Raw genomic sequence first — 14596 nt, 5'->3', positions numbered from 1 at the left:
TGAATTATATTAGAGCCACGCCGCGTGTCGCAACGCGTGGGAGTGCAATCGGTTACATACATTTCGTATGAACGTGGTTACATTAGCACAGCCCCGCGTGTCGCCGAGCGAGCTGACGCCACGCAGACCGCTCGATTCCGATCGGCGTGGGCTAGGTAACTGGATGGCAAACGAGGTGGTAGGGGAACTGACGCGTTGGCTCGCTCCGCGCTAGTATAATCACCACGTGGCTACGCGCATTCATACAAATTAATCAGCACGCGCGGCGACACGATACTGTAGTATAATCACAGCCCGTTGAGTCAGGCAGAGTAGCGACACGCGGCGTGGCTCTAATATAACCCCGGCTTTAGGCCCCAACTAAACTATTTAAAATCGTTTGTGCCGTATTCGTCGTGTTCCGAATCGTACTCCGGATTTGTCGTTTATAGTTTGTATGTCAGAGTCCGAGGGGCCCCCTGAGCTTGGGGGCCCCGGGGCACTCCGGTAGCTACGCCACTGGCCGGGGAAAGACATAGGATAGTTCTTATCCCGGAAAATTGCAGTCACCAGGCAGGCAATTGCATAGTCAGGGATAGCGATAAACAAATTCTACGCGTATAAAGTCGCGGGCAACAGCTACTCATTCATAATCGTTGAACTTACCAATGCAAGTAACTCCTGGTTGGCGTCGACTTCGTATTTCTCCTTGGACGCGAATATCAGCGCCATGGACATCGATATGGTGTACGTGACCATGGTGATGGTGAAGGCGTCCAGGGCAACTGTGGGCAGCAGCTCTATGGGGGGGACCGTAGGGGCCGGGAAACTAAAAAAAAAATACCTCTGGTAATAAAGTTGGTCGTCAACGTCTAGGTCTATCTGTGGCATCGTAACGTTCGCGCGAAAGCATCGAATTTGATGCGATATTTTAACGTAAAAGCGAGATTCTTTGAGCGAGATTCCTTGTGGTGCTCCTTAGCTGTTTGATGGAGCCGTCAGTTGAGATGTCAAATTTTCAAATGACAATGTCGGTGGTTTTTAACTTTACTAAGATCCGTCCGTGGTCCGTAGTCAACTAGGAAGCCTTATAGTTTCGCCATGTCTGTCCATACGCGGCTAAGTTCAGAGGCCGTTAGTACTAGAAAGCTGTAATTTGGCATTAATATCAGATGAATACACATATCAGTCATGCCGACAAAGTGGTAAAATAAAAAAACAATAAAATAATTTTAGAGTAGGTACCTCCCATAGAAGTAAAGGGGGGGGGTGATTTTTTTCTTGACTAACCCTATAGTGTGGGGTATCATTGGATAGGTCTTTTAAAACCATTGGGGCGTTACGATTTTTCGATTCAGTGTTCTGTTTGCGTAATATTCAACTTTAAAGTGCAAAGTTTCATTTAAATCGAGCCCCCCCCACCCCTCTAAACTGTTGGGTGGAAAAATTTGAAAAAATCAGGATGGTAGTAAGTATACCAAATTTACAAGGAAATTTATAACGGCTAAGTTTGCTTGAGAATTAGTGGCAGTTTAAGAGTAAATAGCAGCCTCAGGTATAACATCTACCTAAACTGGGAAGATTCCGTACACAATACGAAATCCTTAGAAAAATATTACTTGATTTTTTCTTAATGGCTACGGAACTCTATCTTGGGCGCGTCCGATACGCTCTCGGCCGGTTGTTTTTCGCTTTACAATACATTGAAAAAGTAATACGGTATTTGACTATTTTGTATATGTTTTATAAATTAAAACTACACAATGCCTGTTATCGAATAGAGAAACAATTATTAAGCTACCTTTACAAATAACAAAGTTATAAAGGTTTGAAATTCAAGATTAGACAGAGAAAGACATACTGGCATGTGACGTCACACGCCAGTAGCGCCATACTTGCTGCATAGAGAAAAGCGTCTGAGAAAGAGACAGGTATATAGATTTTTCAAAACACTGTCTGTACATCTATATTTTAATAATAATATTAAGATATGGCAAATTCAGGAGTTGTCAAATACCGTATTGACATCCCTAATACGTTCAACTGTATAGGAACTTTAAAAAAAAAACCTTAGAAATATTAACTCACCCCGTAGGTATTTCTCCGATGAGAGACATTCCGTACTTGCTTTGCAGCCCCACCCATTTGGAGACCAGTGTTCCCACCACTATGACGAGCAGCTCTATCGGGACCGGCACGCGACAGCGTTTTGCCACCCAGGGCTAAAAAAAAAATAGTTATTTGTGTCACAAGGGAGCAAAATGGTGTATTTACGGCGAGGGCGTAAATTGAATCCAGAATGTAGCGAAGGATTCTACAATAGAATCCTGAGCGTAGCGAGGGATTCTAAAGTAGAATCCTAAGCGTAATGAGGGATTCAAGTGTTAGCGCCCAAGATGACTCATACAACTTGATGTGGCTCGTACAACTTTTCACACCGAGCATTAATAAACTTGAAAAAAAATATTCTTAATATTATTAAAGAACAACCGGCATATAAAATGGCGTGGCTTTACAATTATCAACTTCAAAAAATGGCATTTGCAATAAAACACTAAGAAAAGCCTTGCAAGAGAAAAGCTGCACTTTGCTCTTTCTGGTCAGGGAGGAAATAGTTATTTGTGTCACAAGGGAGCAAAATGGTGTATTTACGGCGAGGGCGTACATTGAATCCAGAATGTAGCGAAGGATTCTACAATAGAATCCTGAGCGTAGCGAGGGATTCTAAAATAGAATCCGGAGCGTAATAAAGGATTCAAGTGTTAACGCCCAAGATGAAAATAATTTTGCTCCCGAGTGGCTCATACAACTTTTCACACCGAACATTAAGAAACTTGAAAAAATAAATCTAAATATTATTAAAGAACAACCAGCATAGAAAATGGCGTGGCTTTACAATTATCAACTTCAAAAAATGGCATTTGCAATAAAACACTTAGAAAAGCCTTGAACAGAAAAGTTGCACTTTGATCCCTCTCGTCAGGGAGGAAAAGTTACTTTTCTGAAAGAGAGGTGTGAAAAGTTACTTTTCTGAAGGAGAGGTGTGAAAAAAATATTATTGTATTACCATCCACATTGTTGTTCCGGCTTTTTGTTTTTAAACAATTTACATATTTATCCCTGCTTTTTACTTTTTGTTAGTGGTCATTTATTTATTTATTTCTTGGTCACTTATAATTTAATTCAATCTTTTTTTATTTCCATCCATCCCAGCCTATATACGTCCCACTGCTGGGCATAGGCCTCCTCTCAGAACAAGAGGGCTTGGGCCATAGTTCCCCCGCGGGCCCAGTGCGGATTGGAAACTACACACGCACCATTGATGAATTGCTTCGCAGGTTTGTGCAGGTTTCCTTACGATGTTTTCCATCAACGCAAAGCTCGTGGTAAATTTCAAATGTAATTCCGCACATGAATTTCGAAAAACTCAGAGGTGCGAGCCGGGGTTTGAACCCACGACCCTCTGCTTCAGAGGCGATAGGTCAAACCACTAGGCCACCACGGCTTCACGGCTATTTTTATTTATGTGAAGGTAAGCGGTTTATTTATTTATTTATTTTACTTCTTTATATATTTGTGCATTGTTCCGTGAGTCAAATTGTGTATTATGTTACAATTTTCATGTATTTTTTTTTGGTTTATTTGTGTTTAATTGTGTAAATTTTATTGTATTTGTGTGTCTTCCGTATTAGTGAATAAATGTCTTCTTTCTTGAAAATACAAACTGAAATATAGATGCACAGAAAAAACAGAAAAATAAGACCATCACTGGGAATCGAACCCAGGTCCTCGGTAATCCGTACCGCGTGCTATACCGCTACACCACTGATGGTCAACGGTACCGACACGAATTTCCCTATGCACCTCATATCTCAGCTTGTGTTTCTTACTTAGTCACTTAAGCAGCGACGCTAGCGACATCTATGCCGTAGCCCTCATCGAGAAACTTTTTCGGCATTCCATTGGAACTAACCGCTCACCCGGACAAGAGATATCGTTACTAAGCAATCAAATTAAGATTGGTTTTTTTGGAATCTTTTTGTATTTTTTATTTCAATTCCAAATTTAAAAAAGTAAAAAGTAAAAATTTGGAATTGAAATAAAAAATACAAAAAGATTCCAAAAAACCAATCTTAGTCTTCTTTCTTTCTTCAAAATGACTTAATCAGTACCTTGAGCAGTTCGTTGTTGAGCGATATCACCAGACAGCAGATGACAGAGGTGGTGAACGCCGCCCAGTTCGTCAGAGGCAGCGCCTTTGCCACTTCTATTGTGCCCTGAAAATAATTAACGACATACAATCCTACTAGCATTACAACTGCGAAAGTGAGTGCGTGTATGTAGATAGCTGGACATGGAATAACATAGTACCTTTATATTTCAACCATAAGGTGAAATTTGGCATTTTTTTGGTAAATTCCACGAGGATATTTGGCTAGATCTAATAGCTTAAGCTTTGTCAAATGCGACCTAAATACGGTGAAAACCTGTATAGCTAGGATACAATATGTATAAAGGGCGGATGATGGATGCAATATGGTGACGAAATCATAACATGGATGAGGCTTTTACTTCGATTAATATTTTTGTATAAAAATGTATAGAAATTTGAGTGACTGGAGTATCACTTTACGAACGCACCTCTTACATCTCGCACCTTTAAAATTAAACTGAAATAATTCGAAATTTTCTCATTTCAAAATTCAACCAGATTGTGTTTTATTTAAAGTTTATTTTGGCACTGTGAATATTTCGAATTGTTTCAGTTTAATTTTAAAGTTGCGATCTGTAGATGTGAAGAGGTAATTTTCGCTACATAAGTGGATAGTGAACTAAAAAAGGAATGCACTGAAAATATGTAATATATAGAAAAAAATACGGTTATTTACTACAACAATAAAATTGTCTGACTAGGTATTTTTCAATTTATGTTCTCTTTTTTCAACCAATTGTAGTTATGTACATAACGGTCGTATATCGGCCGACACGATTTTGACGTAAATTGCAATCCTTCTGAAAAAGTCAAAAGATTTGCGGCAATCTAAAATCTACCGAATAATTACCGAATGGTATACAAACGTCACATGGCCAAATTTTGACTTACGTTTACTTACTTACATTCTAAACCGAGAACGCCACAGCGGACAGTTCTTTAAACCACCTTAGTTGCCAGAAGACCTTGCTGCAGTACTCACCAGTATGACCTTATGGTTCCCCTGTATCTTAGTCACTTTGACTCCAAACAGGTCTTTCAGCTGCGACGATAGGACGAAGAACGCAGCGCCGGTCGTGAACCCCGACACCAGGGGCTCCGACAGCAAAGTGGACACCGCTCCGAGCCGGAGCACCCACATACACGTCTGGAATTAATGGAAGAGCCGAGTTAGAATATAGAGTTGTGAACACGTAAAATGTTATCTGTAGATGTATTGAATAATGTTTTGCCGTCGTATTTTGTCCGCAAAGTTCGTATTTATCTTATTTTCTCGTATGGTAGGTAGAAGTTTCTATGTGCTATTATTGGCAGAATCGGTGTCCTTAATAAATTAAATACTTCCCAAAGTTACTATTCCACGCGGACGAAGTCGCGGGCAAAAGCTAGTTTTATATAATACTTTATTTGAAGGTACGCGGAACAAAACCCGAATTTAAATCATAAAATAAAATTAGTAATAACAGCGATAGTCTAAAACATTGTGGTGTAAATAATAGTTATGTTAGAAATAAGAGGTTATGTACCTGAAATATGCCGACGGCAAGGCACACTATACTAAGCACTTGCGCAGGAGTGTATTCAATCGCCCCGTCTCCCGTATCTGCAAAAATAAGGCACAATTTTTTTATTTTTTTTGTTTCATATAGCTAGCAAACGAGGGTCGCCTGATGGTAAGGGATCACTGCCGCCCATGGACACCTACAGCATGATTAGGACTGCGGGTGCGTTGCCGGCCTAAAAGGGGGGCTAAAGGGGGAGGTAGGGGAAGGGGGGAGGGGAGTTGGGCCTCCGGATCTCCCACTCACCGTACGAAACAAAGTAGCAAAACTATTTCACGCCGGTATTCTGTGGGACTGTGGTACTAACTAAATGTACTAATAAAATAAATCCTTTCCCATCGTGTGTTCTCGGAAACGTTCGTGATTGTCATGCTACTTCAATTAGCCTCAGTAACCATTAAGATAATCGTCGTCATCATCATATCGAAAATACAAACTGAGACATGGATGCACAGAAAAACCAGAAAAAGAGACCATATGTATGCATAGGAAAAATTCGTGTCTAAATTCCTGTCCAGCGGTGGTGTAGGGGTTATAGCACGCAGCACGGATTGCTGAGGACCTGGGTTCGATTCCCAGCGCTGGTCTCTTTTTCTGGTTTTTCTGTGCATCCATGTCTCAGTTTGTATTTTCGATATGGTTTCACGGGATACCCGTAAAAGTAACAAATTTGGAGTTGAAATAAAAAAAAAATACAAAAAGACTCCAAATAACCAATCATAATTTGATTGCTTAGTAGCGACATCTCTTGTCTGGGTGAGCGGTTGGTTCCGAAAGAATGTGACGTCTCTCGATGAGAGCGAAACATAGATGTCGCTAGTGCTGCTGCATAAGTAGCGTAGTAGAAGTAAGCAACCTGAGATATGTATGCATAGGAAAAATTCGTGTCTAAATTCCTGTCCAGCGGTGGTGTAGGGGTTATAGCACGCAGCACGGATTGCTGAGGACCTGGGTTCGATTCCCAGCGCTGGTCTCTTTTTCTGGTTTTTCTGTGCATCCATGTCTCAGTTTGTATTTTCGATGTGGTTTCACGGGATACCCGTAAAAGTAACAAATTTGGAGTTGAAATAAAAAATACAAAAAGACTCCAAATAACCAATCATAGTCATCATCATCATCATCCCAACCTTTACTGATATACGTCCCACTGCTGGGCACAGGCCTCGCCTCAGAATGAAAAGGCGAGGGCCGTTCCCACGCGGGCCCAGTGCGGATTGGGAACTTCACACACACCATTGAATTGCATCGCAGGTTTCCTCACATGGTTTTCTTTCATCGTAAAGCTGGTAAATTTCAAATGTGATTTCGCACATGAATTTCGAAAAACTTAAGGTGCGAGCCGGGGTTTGAACCCACGATCCTCTGCTTTAGAGGCGATAGGTCAAACCACTCGGCCACCACGGCTTACCATTATGTATGTTATTATTAATGTATGTATAACGCTTACCCGCAAAGGCTGTTATATTTGTAGCATTTGTAAAATTTTCCATCTCTGGCATTTTAGCGTACGTAGATACAACCTGAAAAGGGTAATGAACATGTCGTTAAGTAACTTAATAACGTCTATTACGTTAATTTATTGAATCAGACGTTACTTTGCGGAGCTCCATATCAATGAACTGAAACACACACACACACACAAACGTCACGCCTGTATGCCCAAATGGGGTAGGCAGAGCACACGAAACGTTACCGCTTCGGAGCCACTTTTAGCAATTTTAGGTTTTAAGTTTGACAACGGTACAATAGTGACAGGTTGCTAGCCTGTCAACTACGGTATACCTGAACCTATATCCTCAGTCGCCTCTTACGACACCCACGGAAGAAATGGAGAGCAGTAATTGAACTGGAACTGCCTATTACGGTCTTACTTAAAGGCGGGGATTTTTTTCAGTTTCATCAGCTAAATTACCTACCTACTAGCAAAATTTATGTTTAAGGGGCCATTCATTAATGAGCCGCGAGAGGAAAAGAGATGCAACTAAAATTATACACGGCCAAGGACTTTAATTAATGACATCGCATTCATTAACAAGGAATATTGTAATGACTTGCCTTTGAAAAGGCTCCATGGTGGCTCATTAATGAAAGTCCTTGGCCGTGCATCTTCTACTAGCTAGTGCACTGACCGTGCATACAACAATAATAGTAGATTATTGTCGTGGCCTGGAAGTAGGCAATTGCTGGCTGAGTTTAACTAATACGAAGCCAGCAATTGCTATTCCAGCCGAGACTAATATAATGCTTTTCTCAAAAATGGTGAATAATTCTGAAATAGAATAAACTTTTTCTCAAAATATATTATAAAATTTAATTTTATTCCAATATTTTTCTTATGCTTTCCCGCCTTTTTTCATTAAAAATAAACTGCAGGTGTATTTTTCCACCGAAAACATCACAAGCTATTTCAGACCCAATAGAATAAGTCCGGAGTTCCAACAAAATATCTGATACCGGCCATTAGACTTGGCTGTATACGACTTGTGCCAACATTTCCATGGCCTTTTTAACTTTAAAAAAACATGTGACTGATTGCAGGCGCGCTAATCCATTATTATCGAGCTAGCGCGCCTGCAATCTTTTTAACTTTTTAATTTTTCGCTGACCATAAACTATGCACTTTACCTTCTGATATGTAAAGAATAATGAAAACTTTTACGGACATTTTTGAGAAAAATATAATGGATCTTTATTGGACACCAACACATAGTAAGTAGTACAGAACACGCGGTATCACAGTACCTTATTTGAAAATGAATAAATAAATAACAACTTCGTCACTTGTGGATCGATTTTCAAAATTCTTTTATCTTTACCTTGCCAGACATGAGGCAGGCGACAGCGAACGTCCCCAACGATATGTGGGGGGAGGTTCCGAACAGCACGTAGATTAATACTGGGAAGAACGCCATGTACAGCCCCACCACCGGGGCAACTTCTGCTAGGAGCGCGTACGCCATTCCTGGTATGGAAAATGGTGGTTTATAGGTTGCTGTCCACTAGATCGATTCATCAAAATTAGAGAGCAGATTTGAAGTAGCGATGACAAGTTTAATGTGGATATGACTAGAGCGATAGGTTAAATAGATATTGATCTATTTATTAGACTAGCTTTTGCCCGCGTGGTATTCTGTTATCGCGCGCTGTTCCCACGGGAACTGTGCACTTTTCCGGGATAAAAAGTAGCCTATGTCACTCTCGGGCCCATAAACTATCTCTATGCCAAAAATCACGTCGATCCGTCGCTATCCGTTACGGCGTGAAAGACGGACAAACATACACACAAACACACACACTTTCGCATTTATAATATTAGTATGGATATCATGTTGTTTGTTTGTTTATACTCTTATACACTCTTTTGTACAACTGGTCACAATGATATACATAAAAACGTTTACAAAAAAGTGTTTAGTACAAAGGCGGATTTATCCCTGAAGGGATTCTGCCAGTCAACCTTTGAGTATTTGTGTCTCACTTTACGTTACTACCAGCGTAAAGCCGAGTTTAGACTTGCAAGAAAAATCGTGCAAGTTGCATTACATTGCGGCGCTCCATCGACCACTATAAACTCGTTGGCTTTACGGCCTAGCAATGTAATGCAACTTGCATGATTTTTCTTGCAAGTCTAAACTCGGCTTAACGTCTCAGCGCCCGACCGAACCCGACCGAACATATCCGATCCGATCCGATGTGATTGAACGAAAGCGAAGTGAGTGCTGAATCGCCAATCGCGAGCCACTCGATCCAATACGTTGGTCGAAGTTATAGTAACTCTTCGGAGTCGGTAAGAGATTCTGATCCGCAAAAGGATCTGATTGTTTTCAATCTTCGGATCCGGATTTATCCATCTCTAGTGGGTACACGATTCTTGCATGGATCTGATGCCTTTACCTTGTGGTATGTGCATGACGGCAGTAGTCGCGCCCGCCATCAAGTCCCCCACGGCGTAGTCCTTGATCCTGTACTTTGGCAGCCACCGGATGATGGGCAGGATGCCTTTGACGCACTCGTCCACACCACAGTCGCGTATGAACTTCTTGCAGTGGTATTTCCCTGAAAAAAAAAACGATATTAAGGCATGTATTGCCATACAAATTTAAATAAGAAACTTTAACCTGGTATCATTTTGAGATTGTCAAAATTGTCATATCGTCATTCTAGCCTGTCCTAGATAATTTTGATACTTCTGCTGTAAGAAATAAATAAATTATTTTCTCTTTATTTCTACCATCCTCAAAATGGAAAATGATATAAGATTATGTTAGAGTAAAAATGTTAGAAGAAAATTGATGCGTCTAGACTGTACGTAAATGGGCACTGACAAAGGTCATAAAATTAACCAAGGGACTACTAAAGTGCATCATCAACTTTCACACATTACTATAATGAATGTTGATGCAGCTTGAAGTCTCGAGTATAATTTAATATCTGAAAAATTTAAATAAATATCTAAGTATAAACATCGTTTATTCAGTGTACAGCAAGTGTTGCCAGCCTCATTTTTTTTAACTTGCCGCGGTTTGTCTGTTATAGCTTTCGTTGGCCAGAGGGCTACTACGAAACTCGAAGTTCGTGTCGTGCGACTCGTGCGGTCCACCTGACACCTATACTATTTAATGCGAGAGCGAGAGGGACGGTACGATACGAACTTCGAGTTTCGTAGTAGCCCTGCTGAGTCTACGTACACTTAACGCTACTGTTTCTGTGCTCTCAACTCACATGGTCTGACAGGCTCGTGGTAGTCCGCGTCTTGGTTCAGCGCATCTTGCTGGTACACCCGTCGGATGATGTTGAACTGCTGACTCGAGCGCACACGAGCCCTGCCAACAAAAAGATACCTATAAGTACTCGTACACATACATATAACACCGGACAAGTGTCCGTCGAACTCGCGTGGAGATGGTTCCGTGTGATGATTTTTTTTTAATTGTGGAAATGGGATATTGAAAACACACATTTTTAAAGATACAGTCGAGTTCATAAACTTGTGAGCAAAAAATTTATCAAAAATATCTGAACACGTAACGGGGTAGAAACGTGTTCAGATATGTTTGATAAAATGTTTGCTCACAAGTTTACAAACTATACTGTACAAAGTATAATATGTATTAATAAAAAATAGTTAAGTAAATCCCGAATTTTCAATACGACACCGATTTATCGATTCGGTGATTTTTTTGGAGAAATATTCAACTTTCATGATGGTAATAGTTGGTAGTATAATATTAAGTATACCTACTTATACCTATATAAATTTACAGGAAAAAACGCCTCCTCTTGTCATCCTTTATTATCTTGGTGTTGTCCGACTTTGATTTGCATTTGGACATTGTATTATAATGTGCGAAAGCGTTACCTATATTCGCACGCTCGTTTAATATATTTTGAATAATTACTAGCCAAAATGAACAAAAGGAAAATATACACAAAAGCAGATTTATTGTTTAAAATTAGAAAATTAGGAAAATTGGTGCAATATGCTTCGGAGTCTAACTCGGATTCTGATGATGATGAAACACGTGCAGTGTGCACGTAAGTTTTATAAACAACCATCAACCTTATCAAATTTTCAGATACCTAACAGGTTAAATTGAAGAATTCATCGAGAAACTGTACACCATCCGATGAAATACACTAAGTCAATACCTATCTTATTAGAGGTTAGATTTTTTCGAGTTCAGAATATTCACGAGAGGTTTATCAGCAACTCACAGCATGTCTTATGCATTTCTTCGAGTCCAGAGCATGCACGGGAGGCATGCCAGTGGCCGATTTTGTTGTGATTATCACGACAATTGCATGTTTGCTGTGCCGAGAGTATTCACGAGAGGCTTACCGGTGGCACGTTATGCACATGCACGTATACACAATAGTCCCGAGTATTCACGAGAGGTCTACCGTGTGGACGTTATATATTGTGTATACTGGAAGGCTGACAAATATGCTCATTGCATTTACAGCGACAGACCCAGAAGATCTAAGGGAGATTGGGATGATGGTGGATGAAGTAACTTCAGAAAATTCAGAAAGGGGGGGGGCGCCAGCTATGGTGAGAAAACGGAAGATGTGCCCCGAGGAAGTGAACCTCTCTCCGAGTCTGTTATGAAAAATTTTGGGTCCGAAAATTGAAAATCTGTTCTCTGATGAGCTTGCATTAGATGGGGAAAACATCCTGTAAACTGGTTTGTCAAAGGACACCATTCAGTGCAAATATGGTTAATTGTCCATTACCCCGCCTAGAATGTTGAAACTAAAGCTAAAGTCTTGGACAATGCTTCAAAACGATATTTCAATATAGTTGAAGAACAGAAACAGCTGACAACTAAGTGTGGGACTGGCAATGACAAATGTCATTAAGGAAATTCCAAACACTATTAAATTTTAGAATATCTAAGTTGTTCAGCACACTTACTTTGCTACATGCACTATGAAATACCTATCCAAGAGTTGATGAAACATCCTTGTGTCTAGACTTAACAATTATGTGAAAGATTTGATATGGACAACAGTCTTATTGAAGGTCTCCTGTTTGGCAATAATTTTACAATTAAAAAAATAATAATAATAATATAGCCAGTCTGCTAAGAAATGTCTTGACAGAGTTTGAAGCCCACCATGCCCAGTAAAGGCCAAAGGATAAACCAAAACATAATTGTAACAAAGTTCCACTCCGGTCACCAGCAGCAGCAGCAGCTTGCCCGAGGACAAGAGCAACTTCCAGAGACATCAGCCCAAGAGCAGCGTCCGGCTAGCAGTAAGCATCCTCCACAGCGCAGGCAATGAATGTCAACCAGGCAGGTCAGGTAGACTCCAATACTATCTAGACAGATGGGAGCAAATCACTACAGACTCAGTTATTTTAGACTGAATTTCTGGTTATAAAATACATAGTCTTTGGTGACCACCCGTTTCAATCCTCCATTCTGAAAACAATAGTTTCTCAGTTTCAAGGTGCTGATTGTCAAATAAAATTAACTAAATACTTGATAATGGTGCTATCAAAGAATGTTTACATAGTAATAAATAATTTTTGACAAGCTTTTTTCTTATCATAAAGCCTAATGGCACCTAACAAGCGTTTCCTATACTTGAAACAGTTAAACAAACCCATAACACCTAAATTAGAGGATAATAACAGGACAGAGCTGTCAAATTTATGAACAAACATTGCTTTATTTTATAGCAACAGTAGACTGGAAAACGTCTACTTCTTACTGCCGGTATATGAATCTGAATTATATAACCGGTATAAGAACCAGTGGTAGATTTTTGTTTTGACATTCATAAGTGCTTGTTATAGCCTAAATTGAATAAAGATATTTTGACTTTGACTTATATGTAATTCATTGTTATATATGTAATGTGCGTGTTATATTTTCTTTTCAAAGAAAAGTTATACAAATTCCAGTGCCTCCCATTTGGTCTCAACTCAATACAGCTCCATGGTTGCCTTTACAAAACTTATGAAACCGGTTATCCACTGCCTTTGTCCAAAGGCTTATTAACAGCAATATATTTTATGACATACTGTATATAGGAAATGATGCAGAAAGTTGTCAAAATAAAATAACTAAATGTCAATTATTAAGCAACCATCCTTCATGAGTTGTTTGTTGCCATAACATACATTTCTAGGTTTTGTACCAAATTTTAGAAATATGACAAGTACTTACTTAATTTTCTAAAAGAAAAAATTTCAATTTTTTTCGATTTATGACCATGTTGTTAAATTAATAAAGAAATATAGTTGCAAAATTAGTGAATTTGCTAAGTTCATAGGTATTTTGGTATCATCTTACCCAGCAGTACCTAAAATGTGCCTGGCTCCATACTAAATTTCTTGAATCTTTTAAAACACTGGCCTTAGTTAATAGTAGAAAGAATTTCAATGCAACCCTAGATGTTAATTAACAAATAAATGATGATTTTTTGGTGAAAGCATAATATTCAATGTAGTTGTCTAAAAATAAATTTTTGTTATAAACTTGAAATATATTCTGATGCTATCATGCTAGTGGCTCTGGCTGGGGACCTGTTGTCCTGAATTCAATTATGGTAATTTTAATCACTAGGAATTACTAGCAGCCTATTTGGATTGAATTTTCTTGCATTGGATCTGTACAACTGTGAAATTATTTTGCAAATAAGTAATACTACTGCAATAGCATATATCAATAAAATGGGAGGCACACAATATCCACACTTACATGCAGTTGCTCGACTGATCTGGCAATTCTGTGAGATGAAAGGGTTTTTGGTTTATGCTTCAGATGTACAATCGAGAACAATATTGCAGACAAAGCTCACAAATTAAAAAACTTAGACTGGGTGTGAGCTATCTTTCTCTTTCTTCAGAACAATAACTAAAATATTTGAAAAACCAGAAATACACCTATTTGCTTGTTGAGCAAATAATAAATTGTGTTAATTTGTGTCATGGTTTCCTGACCCTGGTGCTTGGGCTTGTGATACTATACTATAAAATGGAACCAATTTTTTTATGCCTTCTCTACCTTTTTTCTATAATGCTGTTTTAACAAATAAAAAAAAAAAAAAAAGTATATAAATTTAGGTAATATATTATATTTATTTGAATATCAGAACAGAGGCATAGTAATTGTCCAGGCCCATTAGGATTGGCCCACCCAACCTGTTTCAAATAATTTCAGTCTATGGTAGAGGGGAATTGTTAGTATCACCTTTCAGGGTGCACCCTCCCCTCCACAAGCAGCTCATATTGAAGCTGCAATATTGTCCTGCAAGCACTCACTATAGAGGGAAGCCCACGAATGCTAATCGGGATTTACTCGAGCGTCATAGAGACCTATTGGGTTGCGAA

General features: G+C 39.3%; 1 protein-coding gene across 13 annotated transcripts in view; it reads right to left on the bottom strand.

Moving 5' to 3' along the window:
* Nucleotides 1-14596, bottom strand: part of Prestin (solute carrier family 26 member prestin) — a 55860-nt gene that overhangs the window by 14256 nt on the left and 27008 nt on the right. For all 13 annotated transcript variants that reach the window (XM_074091840.1, XM_074091827.1, XM_074091833.1 and 10 more), the window contains 9 exons: nt 10477-10577; nt 9649-9810; nt 8571-8716; nt 7202-7274; nt 5719-5795; nt 5175-5339; nt 4152-4256; nt 2068-2201; nt 646-808 (listed from right to left, as the gene is read on the bottom strand). In XM_074091840.1, coding sequence (XP_073947941.1) covers nt 646-808; nt 2068-2201; nt 4152-4256; nt 5175-5339; nt 5719-5795; nt 7202-7274; nt 8571-8716; nt 9649-9810; nt 10477-10577 — 1126 coding nt within the window. The remainder of the gene's footprint in view (nt 1-645; nt 809-2067; nt 2202-4151; nt 4257-5174; nt 5340-5718; nt 5796-7201; nt 7275-8570; nt 8717-9648; nt 9811-10476; nt 10578-14596) is intronic.

The sequence above is a fragment of the Choristoneura fumiferana genome, chromosome 9 (genome assembly GCF_025370935.1).
Source record: "Choristoneura fumiferana chromosome 9, NRCan_CFum_1, whole genome shotgun sequence".
Lineage (NCBI taxonomy): Eukaryota > Metazoa > Arthropoda > Insecta > Lepidoptera > Tortricidae > Choristoneura > Choristoneura fumiferana.
The sequence above is the reverse complement of the archived record's forward strand: the minus strand, read 5'-3'. Positions and strand labels throughout refer to the sequence as shown.